The sequence below is a fragment of the Lampetra fluviatilis genome, chromosome 28 (assembly GCF_964198595.1).
Source record: "Lampetra fluviatilis chromosome 28, kcLamFluv1.1, whole genome shotgun sequence".
Lineage (NCBI taxonomy): Eukaryota > Metazoa > Chordata > Hyperoartia > Petromyzontiformes > Petromyzontidae > Lampetra > Lampetra fluviatilis.
In genome coordinates, this window is record NC_136302.1 from 315,421 (window position 1) to 332,541 (window position 17,121).

Below are 17,121 nucleotides of genomic sequence, written 5' to 3' on the forward strand. Positions count from 1 at the left end.
GGATGGCTCCCCATGCGGCCACCGGATTTTCCCCTTTCTTTTTAATGTATGGCCGCGAGGCTAACCCCCCTGTGACGACCCAGCTGAAGCTCTCGGCGCCTCAGGCGAAGTCTACCTTGTCCGAACACGTTAAATTTAACATCAGCAAATTGTCTGAGGCGCGGGAAGCGGCCGTGCAAAATTCTGAACTCCGCCAGAAGGCGAACGAGAGGCTTCGGCTGGGGCGGGTACATGTGTTCAAATGGAAACCAGGGGACAGGGCATGGTTGCACTGTCCCCAAGTGCCACTGGCAACCTCGTCAAAGTTGGTACGGCCGTGGCGGGGGCCAGTGGAGGTCGTACAGGTCTTACGGCCGCAATGTGTTCGCGTCAAATGGGGGAGGCGTCGGTGGTACGTGCACCCCTCAAGGTTGAAACCGTTCATTGCGCCGGCCCGTGGTTCACACACACACACGCATGGCCAAACGTGTGAGGGGTCCGCCGACTCCCCGACGTCGCTGCTCTCGCCTAACATGACATCAACTGTTCCATCTCCAGGTGCAACAGGAGTGACGGGTCCACGCCCGCCAACCCCTCCCGGAGGGGTCGGGGGTCACTCGGCAGCGACGCCAGACTCTCTTGCACCCGGACCGTCACCAACCACCACTGAGCGTGCCGGGTCGAGCCCTTGTGACGGGCCCGCCGCGAGAACGCGCGCCAAAACGCGCAGACTATTGTGAGGTCGGCCGTTGGGGGGCCCTTGCGGACAGTGGGGGAGGGGCATCCGGAGCGCGTGTATATATGTTGGGTTTGCGGAATGGGGTATTTATTCGGGAGGGTGCGCCGGGTTATTTTTTTCTCTTTCTTCTTCTACCTGTTTCCTGTTGTTGTTGTTGTTATGACTGTTATTGTTCTTGTTAAATTTACGCGAGGCACACACGGTTTTGGGGAGGCATGCACCTTTATTCTGATTTTGTTGCAGCCGGGGACGGCTGCGAGCTGTACAGGGGGGGGTGATGTAGAGGTGTAATTGTGTATGGGAGCGGATGGCAAACAAACACAAGGGGCGTGGTTAGGGCCGTACACATAGGAGGTGGCCACACCGACGTCCGCACCTGCATCCCCCACGGGCCCCTCCCGGGGGGGCCGCGGACTATAAGAGGGGGTGAGCCGGAGGGCTCGAGGTCGAGGTATCAGCTTTAACCAGCGAAGACGGAAGACCAGCTAGAATAGGCCCCGGAGCTCCCCTGGCTCGCTGTCCTTATCAGGGCCGACCAGGGCAAGCCGGTGGCGTGGCCCCGAGAGCCCAGACTGACGAGCAGGTCTGGGAACTCAGGGGGTCGGATCCCAGCTTGACCAGGGCTGGGACAGGTAGCCTCCCCTAGCTCCCTAGTGGAGGACTTGGGCTTAGGTTAGCAGGGCTTAGATGTTGTGTCTCCCTGTTAGCCGAGTAAGGGGACGTTACCCCTTAGGTCCTGTGTATACTCGCTAACTGTATACAAGTTGTGTTAATAAATAAGTGTGCCTCCGATCCCGTCGTCAAGCCTCCTGAGTAATTACTACACTTGTACTGAACATGCAAACAAACATGCTCTGATAATATATCCATTGTCTTTGAAACGGATTAGCCTACACCAGAGACAGCCTTCTTGATGGCCTAGTCTCATCAGTGTCGGACCAGAGAACACCAAAAGGCGAAGAGTACAAAGACAATCCATGTATCAAACCATTGATATCTCGAGGTGTGCAGCTATATATGACCTTTTTGCCACTATCAAAGTATGAAAAATAAGAATAGGTTTTACCCTTTCTGGCAATAAAACAGGTGTTAAGATTATCAGAGCATGTTTGTTTGCATGTTCACCACAAGTACGTGTGGTTAATGCAGACTTAATTCCTTGCAAAATATATCTATGTGGTGTTTGAACATCTTAACACCTGTTTTATTGCCAGAAAGAGAAGATGTTCGATACAAGTGGAATAAGTGGCTCTGACACGGTACATAATTTCAAGGTATTTATTAATCTTCGGTACAGCCACTTCTCTCTCTCTCTGCGGATGTCGACCTGCTCTCATGGCTGCACTGCCCTGCGCCACGTGGCGCTCACCTCGCTCGCTAATGCACCGCTGGCTGGCAGCGCTAGGGAGCGGCTGGAGGTCGAGCCGCCATGTGGCAGGTGGAGATGTCGAGGCAGCAGTGGTGGGGAGCTCCTCTTCGATCTTCAAACACCGACCCCTAACGTTGCTGTACCCCCGGCTTATATTCACTACCCGGAGGCTAAGCCCCGCCTCTGGCCACGCCCCTCCTGGAACCTTCGGGAACGTTCCAGAGACTTCCCTGGTAGATCCGCCCAATCACCTTTCCCCCAGATAGAAACCCTACAATGGATAATCCGTGGACTGTATCAGTCTGTAAATGTAACCCCCACAATAATGCAGGAGATGGCGCTCTCTTATTACACACGTACACACTGACTTACTTTCAATGGTATATTTTCATAACGTTTAATGATAATTGTGTGGATGGTCGTTGGTACCTAATTTCGCATTAGTGCGGCGCTTGAGTCAGGCCTCGTTGGAACTCGTTGGTACCGCGTGTGCACATGGGTCAAGCCTGCGCTCGGGCCTAGTCGTTGCCAGGATTCAAGACTAATCAAACATGATAGCAAGTTTCTATTTTATAAATTTTAATTCCACGTTTGTTACATATACAGAACAGTGTAACAGGACAGGAGAAAAAAGTGTTAAGAAACGGAATCTAGTTACATAAAGTAGCTTCCCTGATGAAATAAACATGGTTAAATCGAGGTCATCGTTGGTCATAGCTTTCTGGTGGAGCCCAATAAGATCCACAAAAATGGATCAGTGCTTGGAGTATCGGCCACCAATGATGGATATAGAGTTGTTAGCACTATCGTTATACATCATTGCAAGTTGTAGTGTTTAGTTTGTGGTCCTTACCCCATACCTCCAAATAGCACGGTTGACTGCGTATGGTGCAAAAGAAGTTCAACATACATTAGGACTCCGCCCTATTAGCCGAGATTTTGCTGAAAACGAAATGTATGCAGGTGCCCGTTCTTACCATCGAGGTTGTTGGAAGTGTTGAGAGCATGCAGCATTTGCTCGCACCACTGAGTGAATCCGTCTTGGGCCTTGTTCACTCCCTGGAATAGTTTCATCAGCTTGTCTTCTTCTTCCGTTTTCTTTTTGCTTTGACGTGACGGAATTCCATACGACTCACTAGGCAACATTGAGAAGACACAAAACATACGATTACGAATGTTAAAATATTTAATTTAACCCCGACTCGGGTGCCTCTCTGTGTGGTGCTCTACCCCCTTTTCAAATTGGTTTCCTCCAGGTTCTCTGGTTTCCCCCCATAGGCAAAACACACACACACTTATTGCTCTTTGCCAGGACCCTTCATGACAAAAAAAGTATTGGGAAAACAGGATTCACAATAAACATAAGCAAAAATAAATTTACGTGCAACAAGTTCGTTAAACATAACTCATCCAGACACATGACTAAAAAAACAACAGAATATGACTGCAGGCTGTAGAGCAATGACTGAAGGCAGATTGATATCACTTGATACATTTAAACTATGAGATGAACCAGACCTTTGAAGAGCACTTTGTGAAACCCAAAGCAATTTTGTTAATCATTATTTGATGCACGTGAAGAAGAACGCTTCAATCAGTGCAGGCCGCCAGCTACCACAAGTGGATCAAACACATGGACAATGACAAATAAAACAAAATAAATTATGGAAAATGCACAAAGAAGCAAGGAGAGATACATGCAGGGAATTACACTGAGAAACAGAAAGGGCACCTTGATAAGAAACCAAACAACTCAGACCTGTGATTTTTGTTTTTATCACAAGGCTCAAAAAGTTAAGTGGCCAGCAACAATAGGTAGGCTATACATTTCTTGAATTGATGAAGGTCGTTATAAGAGCTTGGAAAAAGAGACAGTGGGAGGAAATTCCAGTGGAGCAGTGCGAGGGGAAAGAGAAGTGAAGTGGCCTGCAGTGTAGTGAGTGGATGAGTGACAGTGTAGTTGTGACCTGCAGTTTAGTGGTTGAATGCAGTATGAATGAGAGGAAACAGTCAATGTCTGGTAGACCGGGTCCTTAACATGGGTGCAAGAATTAACGAGTGACCGTGGTAACAGTGCTACGTGCGCTGTGGACTTTGCTTCGGTGCGCTCTCGCCAGTGGGCGGCGCGAGCGTGCGCGCGTTCATGTGCGTGCGCGAGCGCTACCCGAGCGAAGGACTGCTCTTGCTGGTCTTCATGTTGACATTGCGCACCGGCGGGCCCAGCTCCTTCACAGCGTCGTCCCAGAAGCCAATGTTGGGAGATTTCTTTTCTTGGATGGTGCCAGCACCAGCCCCCCCCCACAGATTGCTCACGTCAGAACCCCACGGGTTAGAGGAGCCACCGGGACTCACGTTCCCCCACACGGAAGCGTTGTTAATGGGGACGCTTGAATGTTGCTGTGGAAGACAGATGGAAGGTAACCTTCACACGCTGCAATGCGAAACGGCCGTACCAGCACTGACAAAGAATATTCATTTCTCAATCGGTGTCTTTTGAAATTAAATGGAGGCCTGCTACAAATAAGACTGAAATATTAATTGTACACAGCAATTATAAATCAAAGGAAATTATTTTGAGTGAATCAAACATAGCAAATATGGATTCAGCCGCAACATTTTTTTTATTTTAAAGATGCAGGCTCGTAAAATAGAGGAATAATGATATCAGAAGGATTTTTTTCCCATACATATTTTCCGGTGTAGCAGAGTGATGTTTTGATATATAAAATACATTTGAAGGAATCGAGTCAACTTAAGTGTTGAAAAAATGGCTGCCAGATGCAGAAGTAACAGCGGCTGCCCTGTAACAAAGCAACTGGCGATAAGAAGACTGGTTCCCCATTCAAACACGGATTTGTGTGAAGGATGCTACACATCTCTACGGGAGGACGGCGTAGGCAACTTGAAAATTCAGAATAACACAAAGAAGCAATAAACTGTAGGCTACATGGGAAGGAGGAGGAAGGTTGAGAGGGAAAGAGCACATATGCAAGAAAAAAAAGACAAAGATCCCCCGTATAGCCTTAACAGACTGTTGGGGAAAATGCTGTGAGCGAGTAGCTATGAAAGCCGGTACGGCACACGAGGGAGTGGGTGGCCAGCACCACGCCAGGTCGTCTTTGTCTCCCTTGTGGCGATGTTTACACCACGCACCAGGTACTCATTTGAGGCCGAGTCGACCTAGGAGAGACCCAGGACTGGTTCGGATAATTGTCAGTAGTGGTGGCCGTGAGCAGGAATCCAACTCAGACCGCCGGGTTCATACCGCTAACTGCTACACTACTGCTCCCCATGAACAAGAAACAGTTGGCGCAAGTAACAGGTAGGTTATGGACAGCCATTGGTGTGGCACACAGAATGGTGACCAAGGAAAACAGTTGAAACCAGAGCATGAGGCATTGTAAGAACAGGCCTTCTATATCTCGACTTGGCTTTGCAACAGCTGTAGCAGAAGCAATGGTAAGAGGATGGTGGTAGCATAAAAGCTATTGGCCACAACAACATAAATATGCATCCCTCGTGAGTGATGAGAACGTGGGCATCATCTATGACAGCATCGCTGTATGAGCAGAACTATGACCCAGCGGCAATTCGCTCACCGCTTGTTGCAGAGGTTAGCGGTGTGGAACTGGCAAGCCGCCCTGGTTAATACTGCAGTTTGTATTAACCGCAAAATACGACGGCTGTCCGCTTCGCAGTGGATGTTAACGATCCCATGACGTAATTGGAAGAAGAGTAAGCCATTGCTTGCTGGTGCCAAGGTCCAAAATCGCCAAATTACACCGCCAATCAATTAATTGAAAACATATAGCAATCATCAACACCTCCTGTCAAAAATGTAGCAGGACACTCAAGATCCGGTGAGACTTTTCTGGGTAGACAAGTGCATTAAATGTTGCAATTTCTTACTGCGCGTGCCTGAGCTTGGGCCTGTGCCTGCGCCCGTTGCTGCTGCTGTTGCTTCTGCACATGCCGGGCTTCCTCCTGCTGAATCTCCAGCAGAGACTTGGCCGACAAGCCGGCCTTGCTCACGTTGTTCCACCCGACGGGTTTCTGCTGCTGTTGCTGTTGCTGCTGTTGCAATGTCTTGATCAAATCTTGCTGTCGGCGTTGCTGTGAGCGAAAACAAGATTGAAGATTGTTCATTTGGTAAAAAAAAACTTCAACGTGGCCCCCCTCCAGCCCCGCAATCACTTGCTTATGCCACTGCTGGTAAGGTGGCCCTTAGCCAAAACTCGAGGTCTAATCTTCCACGTTGGCCAGACTTGTTGGAAGAGGCGGGCATACCCACACTTTACTCCACCACAAACAATATGCCGATTAATGAACGATGTCATACCATGTATACCGCTAGGTGGAGAGAGAACTGCAAGTCCAGGGTAATGGACATTACACCATGACAGTGGCTGCCATTGTTTATTTGGTACCCTCAATTTAGGGGCCATCCATTTAGTACGTACGCATGGAGGGGGGTTAACTCAAATGCGTACGCTTGAGTATTGGGGGTCTACTGACAATGTACGTACGCATAGGAAACGCGGGGTGGGGGGGTGAAGCCTCGATAATAAGATAATAATGTCTACATTGGCCTTCAAATGAGTTAGATAGTCCGGCGGTGGACTGTTTGCTTAAACACGTTAATATCCTTGATCGTTTCTGCATGCATTAAACATTGGCCGTTCTATAGGATTCGGGGGGGGGGGGGTGCGTCAAGCGTACGTACGCAGGTGGGGGGGGGGTGTAAAAAGTACACATGCGTACAGGGAGGGGGGGAGGGGTTAAGTTGACAGATTTTTGCGTACGTACTAAATGGATAGCCCCTTATACAATTTCTCAAAGAGAAGAAGTGCTTAACACTAACATTCTTATCTTGGTTCTTTCGGTAAAGTGACGTAGAAGGGAAATAATAAAAATATAAAACAAAAATTTTCACGACGTTTCCACTGCAACACAAGCAATCATCAGGTGTGAAATCCATAGCAAAAATATTTGAAAAAAGTGGTGGTTTTTCCTAACGTCAGCACCACGGACAGCGATTTGGCAGTTGGCCAGATGGACGAGTTCATCTATGTTCGGAAAAAAGGAGGGGGGAGAATGAAAAAGGAATCCGGTCTGAAAGTCACCGTAAGCGTGAACACAATCAATTAAGACCCGAAATGGTTTATCAAATCCTTCCAATGATTGCTAAGTCAGAATCCATCTTATCGGTTGAAATTGTCTCTGTATTTGTATATGTGGATAGCCTCATGAACGAATCTCTCATGGTAGCCAGATGGCTTGCAGAAAACCTCTGTCTTGGAGAAGTCAATGTCATGTGAGCCCACTGAATTATAACAGTGATCTGCCACGGCCGAGGTGTTGGTCCTACCGTGTTTTAGGTCTGCTTTGTACTCACGGATGCGGTCAGAGACATGTCGTTTGGTTTCTCCAATGTAACTACTACCACAGAGGCAACTCAGTTTGTAGACATACGGAAACCAGATCACAAATGTTATGTAATGTGTTGAATCGGACCTGGATCTTGTGTTTATTCAAGATTTTGGAGATCTTTTTTGTGATCCCCGGAATGTAGGGTAAGGTGATGGTTTTAAATGGCTCAAGAGGGTCCTTCTTCATGGTTGGAGTGATGGCTTTGCGGATTGTGTAGTCGGAGTAACCATTAGCCTTAAGAGCTTGGTGTACGTGCTTGAGTTAATTGGCAATGTGTTCCTGATCAGAGATGCATTGGGCATCGAAAGAACCAAGAATATGAATCCCTGCAGTCACAAAAGCTTTAAATTAAAAAAAATAACATTCTTATTCTTGGTTCTTTCGGTAAAGTCATGTAAATAGATAACAAAAAATCAAAAAAAAATTCTATTAAAATAAAAAAGAATTAATTAAAAGAATTAAAATAAAATAATCAATTGAAAATAATAAAAGCAAAAAACCCACAATAAAAATAGTAAAATAAAATTACAAATTAGAAATAAAAATAAATTGAAAATAATAAAAGCAAAAAACCCACGACGTTTCGACCGCAACACAAGCGGTTTTCATCAGGTGGACAGAAAAGAGGGGACAAGCCTCCAAATGGAGCTGCTTATAAGGGTTTAAAAGTGAGTGGGCGGGGGAAAGAGCTGTGCAAGCAACACGAGCTGCGGAAGCAGTGCGCTAATGCAGAAGCAAAACAAAGGGGGAGTTGGGGGAAAGTGAGCTTGTGTAGCGCAAACAACATGGGCAATAGAGTTAGTATTATCTAGTGACTCTATAGTAGTATCTGACTTTACAGTAGGGGATTAAAGGGCACTGACGCCATACGCACACGGCGCGCGAGATGGAGATGTGGATCTCAAGCCCGCGCGGAGACTTTTATATAAAAAAAACAAAGAAAGAAGACTATAATGAGCTAATAATGCATGTGTGCAACGCTCGTAACGTCACTCCACGTCGACCAGCCCCCTCATTAATAATCAATAACAGGTTACGTCCTCCACATGGACAGGTGACATCACTCCACATCGAACAACCCCCCTTATTAATAATCATTATAAGGTGATGTCCACCAAATGGACACCCCCCCACCCATTCATAATAATTAGCGGCTGACGACACTCCACATGGGGGGGACGCGGCGCCTCCTCCCCCCTCCTTGGTACCAACTTACAACCCTCACTACAAATTCAGAACCCTCATGTCATGCAATTTCCGTAACGCTATTGAGACATCAAACTAAAAAGGACATCATAATGAACAAGGGATAACCTTAAAATGAAATAGGTCTGTGTCACCGTGCCCTTATAAATTGCACACTCATTAATGCAAAGAATATTCCGTCGCGGTCTGCTTTTCGCTTGCAAGTTTCAGATTTACTGCAACATACCCGTCCTTGGACGGTTTTTTAAGTACTTCCTGATAGTCACCTATAATACGAAAAGTATAGGAGAGTATACTTTATTTGATAATACACCATTGGTTGTGGTGCACAAAAATTAAAACAATCAACACAATCATCCTTAACACTCTCTCTGTGTTGTGAAGAAGGTCCACTGCCCAAAACATTGCCAATGAAACAATTTATTTTCAAAGCAGTGGAGTTATTTACCAATGTGTTGTTACCTGTGCTATAGTGCATTGGTTCCCAACATCTTTGGACCTGCAGACCAATGTCGACCCTCAAAAAAATTTTGCAGACCACCACATACTCATAACATAATAGGTTTTGTAAAAAAATAGCATCCGCAACGGTTCTGCAGAGCACTCCCAACGGCCATGCGAACTGCAGGTAGGGAACCACTACTGCATTGCACTATCATGTAAGAAAACTGATGGTGATGCACATTAAAACACGGGAACGTACTTCCTCCCGCAGTTGCTTTTCTCGCTCCTCCTCGATCTTTTGGATTTCGGCGAGGGAGAGCGACGACTGCTGGCTGCTCATGGCTGGCACCTGCTGCCCCCACGTGGACGACGAGGGCAGCTGAAGACAGAAGAATGTGCGCGTGTTCCGTGCGTTAAAACATTCACTCGATTTCTTGGCAACACTTAAGTTTCAAAACAACAACTTAATTTCACATAACTGGCACCCATCGAGGACAAGTTATTGTATAATATTTAGAGCTCAGTTGACCATGTGACCAGCTGGCTCAGTGGCAGAACAAGCAGCTCGCAATTGGGAGATATAATTAAAATTCCTAGTTGGGTATTCCTTGGGTCTTTCGGTAAAGCCACGTAGATAGAATAATAATAATAAATAATAACAATATCACGACTTTTTGATCGCAACACAAGCAATCGTCATCAGGTGAAAAAAGAGGGGGAAAGCTGCTGAGGCAGGCTGTTTATAAAGGTTTAGAGATGGGCGGGACAGCTAATGTTAATGTAGGAGAGGTCTCCGTAACCGGCAGTAGGTCTACTACCCCAATCAAAGAGCTGTTTACAAAGGTTTAGAGATGCTTGTAAATGTAAGCTCGGAGAGAGCTAGGAAAGAGCCATCGCCACATGGAGGTGGAAAAGGATGGCAAGCCGTCATTTGCAAACACAGCTAATGGTGGCTGTGTTAGTGAATGTAACTCAGAATCTAAGCTGTGGGGGTGGCCATTGTATTTTGAGAGATTAGCATGTCAATGTAAGAAATTTGCTTGTAAATGTAAGCTCCGAGAGAGCTCGGAAAAAGCCATCGCCACACAGAGGTGGAAAAGGATGGCAAGCCGCCATTTACTAACACAGCTAACGGTGGCTGTGTTAGTGAATGTAACTCAAGAGTCGAAAATAACAGTTTAGTACTATTTATTATTATATTACTACACAAAGCACGCGCCAACGCACGCATCTGCGCATGCGCGAGAAAGCTGACCCGTGGTTGCCCTAGCAACGCACACGCGATCGGTGGTGGGAGGGGGGAAATCTAATTCGCATAAAAAATGCAAAAAAACCACACACAACGCTGAGGAATATTATTCAAAGCGTCATGTCCTCTTCTCCCCCCCACCCCAATGTGTGCACTTACTACTGTAGGGTCGGTAGATACTATTATAGCCCTTAGATACTATTACTGTAGAGCAGGTAGGGGGATTTCGATTTAAAGCTTTCATGACTGCAGGGATTCATCTTCTTGGTTCTTTCGGTAAAGTCACGTAGAAGGGAAGTAATAAAATAATAAAAATAAAACATAATAAAATAATTCTCACGACGTTTCGGCCACAACGCAAGCAGCCGTCCTCAGGTGAAACCAGGTCTGTCAAGGCGACAGCGTCTGAATGAAAACAGCACACGTGCTTGGAGCATATATATAAGCCGGGTTGGAAGGGGGGGGGGGAAAGGGCGCCTTAACAAAATAATTTGCATATCAAGAGGAATTTAGCATATTTATGGGAATGCAGGTATGTGATTAGTACTACTTATGTCCGTGTATTATGCAGGATTAGCAGCATCCAAGGGAGGGGATATGGGAAATGCAGGTATGTGATTAGTACTACTTATGTCCGTGCATTATGCAGGATTAGCAGCATCCAAGGGAGGGGATATGGGAAATGCAGGTATGTGATTAGTGCTACTTTGCCCGTGCATTATGCAGCATTAGCAGCATCACAGGGAGGGGATAGGGGTAGCATTAATAAAGGGAAGAAGTGTTAATAGTATGTAGCTGCAGTAACTAAAGCCACCACGTAAACAACTAAAGTATAAATTACATAGTATCATCATTATACTAAATATACTCTACAATAAGCTGAGTTACTAACAGTAAGTAATACATTACAATTCTACGTCGTAAAAAATATAATATGCTTCCATATCTAAACTTTATTCTCTTACATCACACGAGTCTACACCGTACTATATACTGCCATAGACAAACCCAACATTAAATTATATACTGTATTGCTATAAACCACCTTATCCATTGTAATATTACACTATGTATTATTCTACCCACCCTAATGTATATCACACTGCTGTATATTCACTATACAATTACGATAATATATATTACTTTGTACATTGCATTAAGCATATACATTTTTATACTATTTGTTATTAGTAGTACTAATCACATACCTGCATTTCCCATAAATATGCTAAATTGCTCTTGATATGCAAATTATTTTATCAAGGCGCCCTTCCCCCCCCCTTCCAACCCAGCTTATATATATGCTCCAAGCACGTGTGCTGTTTTCATTCAGACGCTGTCGCCTCGACAGACCTGGTTTCACCTGAGGACGGCTGCTTGCGTTGTGGCCGAAACGTCGTGAGAATTATTTTATTATGTTTTATTTTTATTATTTTATTACTTCCCTTCTACGTGACTTTACCGAAAGAACCAAGAAGATGAATCCCTGCAGTCACGAAAGCTTTAAATCGAAATTTAACCGCCTCTACGGGGAGGGATTCCACATAACTTTGAGATCCTTCAACAAGCTCCGTGATAAGAAGGCTCAGCTAATCGAGTCTCTCACCTTTCTGAAAAGATGCCGCGACTCTAAGGTAATACCAAACGCATTTACACTAACATCTGCTGCTGTAACTTCTTCTAATGCTAAACGAATTCTTTCTAGAACTAGCTTAGCTCTTATCTCAGAGAAAATCAGACTTACGCGCACCGATCTAGATCAGTTAGACAAGACACTCTACAAATCACACTTATCTTTGAGTGCAACAATGTCCACATCGGATTGGGAACATGTGGACAAAATGACTGCCTCTTCAGCTGCCGCTATGTCGACCAAATGTAAGGACAACTTGATTTCAAAATTCAACCGCCTCTCAAACAAGAGACCGGACCCACACATTGAAAAGCTAGACGTTAACAAAGTCGTAATTAATCGCAGTAACAGTTCTATGTCTGAAGGTCTGAAATCCGTTTTAGCTAAAAAACTAAACTTTGCAGTCACACCTAGACACATACCAGTTAATGATATAATTGCCCGAGTAGATGTAGCTCTCAAGGGCCTGAGTCACATCGCTGCAGGCGTAGCAAGATCTGAAATCTCTGCAACCCTCAAAAACGCTAAGATGCCTGCTAGCAACATCAGCAAAGATGAGCGTTTTGAATTAGCTCAATTGAAAAAGAGGGATGACATTGTTATCCTCTCAGCCGACAAAGGCAATTCCACTGTCATCATGGACAAAATAGAATACAACAACAAAATTCAAGAACTACTCAACGATGGCAGCTATACAACAATAAAAAGAGACCCCACCAACAGCCTCGTCACTAAAACCAACAACATCATTTCTGCTTCAACCGCATTAATTGATCAGACCAAACAGTTCTCGATGAAACCTTCTGCAGCCAGGCCACCAAGATTATACGGCTTACCAAAGATACATAAAGAAGATACACCTCTTCGTCCCATTGTCTCTACTATCAACTCCCACACCTACAAACTGGCTCGTTTTTTGTCTGAAATCCTACGGCTTTTCACTGGAAAAACCACCTCTGCGGTACTAAACTCTACCGACCTGGTATCGACAATCAAGGGGATTTCCCTGTCCCCAGATGACCTGCTTGTCAGTTTTGATGTGGTTTCCTTATTCACCAAAGTTCCTGTACCTGACACCATCGCAATCATTGAAGACTTGGTTCATCAAGGACTGAATACTGGGGTACCCCCCCTGGTGAGACACTGCTTAACCAATACATACTTCACCTGGAATGGAACTTTCTACAAGCAAACTGAGGGCACCCCAATGGGCTCCCCCTTATCTCCGGTTGTAGCCAACATTTTCATGGAGAAATTTGAGACTGACGCCATCCAGACTGCCACTCTACGCCCGACCTTATGGAAGAGGTACGTAGATGACACTTTTGTCATCTGGCCACATGGCCGGCCTGCTCTAGACCAATTTCTCGACCAAATCAATTCCATACACCCAGCCATCAGATTCACCATGGAAATCGAAAAAGATGGCAAGCTACCCTTTTTGGATGTCCTAATTAAAAGGAGACCTGATGGTTCAATGAGCCACTCTGTCTACAGGAAAGCCACCCATACGGATGCTTACCTAAAACCGGATTCCCACCACCATCCATCCCAGAAGAATTCCCTCATCAAGACTCTATACCATAGAGCCCAATGCATATCCGACCAGGAACACATTGCCAGTGAACTCAAACACGTACGCCAAGCTCTTAAGGCTAATGGTTACTCCGACTACACAATCCGCAAAGTCATCACTCCAACCATCAAGAAGGATCCCGTTGAGGAGCCTTTCAAGACCATCACCTTACCCTACATTGCTGGGGTCACAAAACAGATCTCCAAAATCCTGATAAAACACAAGATCCAGGTCCGATTCAACACAGTACATAAAATCCGTGATCTGGTCCCGTCTGTAAAAGATGTGGTTCCAGACATACAGTACCCTGGCGTCTACAAACTAAGTTGCCTCTGTGGTAGGAGTTACATTGGAGAAACCAAACGACATGTCTCGGACAGCATCCGTGAACATAAAGCAGACTTGAAACACGGTAGGACAAACACCTCAGCCGTGGCAGATCACTGTTACAATTCAGTGGGCTCACATGATATTGACTTCTCCAAGACAGAGGATCTCTGCAAGCCATCTGGCTACCATGAGAGATTCGTTCAATGAGGCGATCCACATATACAAACACAGAGACAATTTCAACCGAGAAGATGGATTCTGGCTTAGCAATCATTGGAAAGACGTAATAAACCATTTCGGATCTTAACTGATTGTGTTCAAGTTTACGGTGACTTTCAGACCGCGTTCCACTCACTGGCATTGTATTCTCCGCAGGGAATGGATTCTTTGCTCCGCTGCATTGACATATTTTGTTTCTTCCTCTTAGTATCTTTCACACGACGGTAAACGGTACAATGTATAATAACAAATAGTATAAAAATGTATATGCTTAATACAATGTACAAAGTAATATATAGTATCGTAATTGTATAGTGAATATACAGCAGTGTGATATACATTAGGGTGGGTAGAATAATACATAGTGTAATATTACAATGGTGGTTTATAGCAATACAGTATATAATTTAATGTTGGGTTTGTCTATGGCAGTATATAGTACGGTGTAGACTCGTGTGATGTAAGAGAATAAAGTTTAGATGGAAGCATATTATATTTTTTACGACGTAGAATTGTAATGTATGACTTACTGTTAGTAACTCAGCTTATTCTAGAGTATATTTAGTATAATGATGATACTATGTAGTTTATACTTTAGTTGTTTACGTGGTGGTTTTAGCTACTGCAGCTACATACTATTAACACTTCTTCCCTTTATTAATGCTACCCCTATCCCCTCCCTGTGATGCTGCAAATCCTGCATAATGCACGGGCAAAGTAGCACTAATCACATACCTGCATTTCCCATATCCCCTCCCTTGGATGCTGCTAATCCTGCATAATACACGGACATAAGTAGTACTAATCACACACCTGCATTTCCCATAAATATGCTAAATTCTTCTTGATATGCAAATTATTTTGTCAAGGCGCCCTTCCCCCCCCCCCCTTCCAACCCAGCTTATATATATGCTCCAAGCACATGTGCTGTTTTCATTCAGACGCTGTCGCCTCAACAGACCTGGTTTCACCTGAGGACGGCTGCTTGCGTTGTGGCCGAAACGTCGTGAGAATTAGTTTATAATGTTTAATTTGTATTATTTTATTACTTCCCTTCTACGTGACTTTACCGAAAGAACCAAGAAGAGGTAGGGAGATGTTGGGGGGGGGGGGGGTAGCAGCCCAGCCCCTGCCTGCCAAGGTGCTACCTCGGCCGGCTGGGCCATCTAGGCAAGGCCGGAGGCTCTCATAGAGTCAATATATACGACTATAGTCAGCAGCTACTATTGGGCTCAGTAGATACAACTGTAAAGTCGGGAGAAACTACTGCAGAGTCGGTAGATGCTACTTCGAGTCAGTAGATACCGCTTTAGAGTAAGCAGATACTGCTATATAGTCAGCAGAGTCAGCAGATACTAATGTAGTAGGTTCCAGGAGACTTGGACGACGTAGTCGGAGGCACACTTATTTATTAACCACAGTGTATAATACAGGCCGAGATATACAACACTCGAAGGGGTATCGGCCCCTTCACCCGTCTAACAGGGAGATCACACAATCTCTGTCACGGCTTGACTACTCCTAGGTCCTCCACTAAGGCTAGGGGAGGGCTAGCTGACCCAGCTCTGGTTAAGCTGGGATTACGGCACCCTGAGTCCCCAGACCGGCTCTTACAAGAACATCGACTCTGGGCTCTCGGGGCCACGCCACTGGCTTGCCCTGGTCGGTCCTGAGAAGGACAGCGATCCAGGGGAGTCCTGTTGTGTCTATACCCCTTTTTTAAATTAAAATTAATATTAAGAATAATTCAGCCAACATAAATACTATTTTTTTTTTAATAGACACGGGGCAACTTGGGAGCAAACAAAGACGAGCGGGAAAACCCGTTCCCCCACTTCCACAGATGCGTGCACACCTCGCTTCAAAGGCCAGAAAGCATAAAAGAGACAACCATCAAATGTCATAAAACTTCCCCGAATTTCACACAAAAGAAGGGGAGGGGGGAGTTGCAAGCAGGGGTTAGGATAACACCCATTCTTCAAAAGGCCCTTTTACAATACAAAAACCAGGCGCCACGAAATATATATATAATTATATTCTTAACAAAAAATAGCATTGACAACAAGAAAACAAGACGGGTTTTGAACCATGTTAGTTAAACAAAGTTACCAACTTAGCCATGAAGATTAAGCAAACATTATCTATCCTCGCTCCAATTGGAAACCAGACAACAGTCTGCACCAGGGTCGTGAATCCTCATTTGTTAATTCAATACTGACATTATTTACCGTTAATAATTTTCTACGAATACGGGCCGAAGCATCAAAGAATAATTATGGCAGTCAGGGCCGCTCCAAAAAAACAAAACAAATTACCTAGCCCCGGTATATCAGATTAAATAATAACAAGAAGTCAAATAATAAGTACGAAATTAGAGTGGATCTCCAAGGAGAGTTAAGGGCGGAGAAGTCTATCATAATTAACCAACACGCAACACTCCAGGGGAAGCGAGCAGCTCACAGCCGTCTTTGTCTTCCCGAGAGGAACGACCACAGAGCAGGCACACAGCCAGGAAATGGCCCTCATAAAAGTTCGTGGCGAGCTGGCGACGGCTCGAGAAAGAAATTAACAGAAGCAGATGCTCTTAAAAAAATAAATAAACACACGCGCAGGGTGCTCCAACGACGGAGCACAGCCATCTTTGTCTCCCGCAGCACAAACAGCAAGATTTGCGCACGCGAGCAAATAACATTTCCCCATAGGGAGATCAAACCACGATGAAATACCGTGAACACGGCTACGGCATGCATTGAATCACTTACCGTCAAATCACAATACTACTAAGCAGCAAAAGTTAGTCATTTTAACTTCCAAACCAAACGAAGCAATGAGACAAAGGATAAACGCCCAGAGCGAGGGAAGGGATTATAAGACTGGCTTAACGCGTAGGCTTTCGCGACCAATATTATTCATAATCAAAAACGTGGATTAGGATTGTGTAACCTCG

At 45.1% G+C, this 17,121-nt stretch overlaps 1 protein-coding gene across 9 annotated transcripts in view; it reads right to left on the bottom strand.

Moving 5' to 3' along the window:
- GIGYF2 (GRB10 interacting GYF protein 2) overlaps positions 1-17,121 on the bottom strand; it is a 131,793-nt gene that overhangs the window by 10,827 nt on the left and 103,845 nt on the right. For 7 of the 9 annotated variants that reach the window (XM_078869497.1, XM_078869500.1, XM_078869499.1 and 4 more), the window contains exons 23-26: positions 9,427-9,546; positions 5,997-6,200; positions 4,252-4,484; positions 3,065-3,222 (exon numbers count right to left, since the gene is read on the bottom strand). In XM_078869497.1, the coding sequence (XP_078725623.1) occupies positions 3,065-3,222; positions 4,252-4,484; positions 5,997-6,200; positions 9,427-9,546 (715 nt within the window). The remainder of the gene's footprint in view (positions 1-3,064; positions 3,223-4,251; positions 4,485-5,996; positions 6,201-9,426; positions 9,547-17,121) is intronic. The other 2 variants (XM_078869498.1, XM_078869504.1) reach the window with 2 other exon arrangements.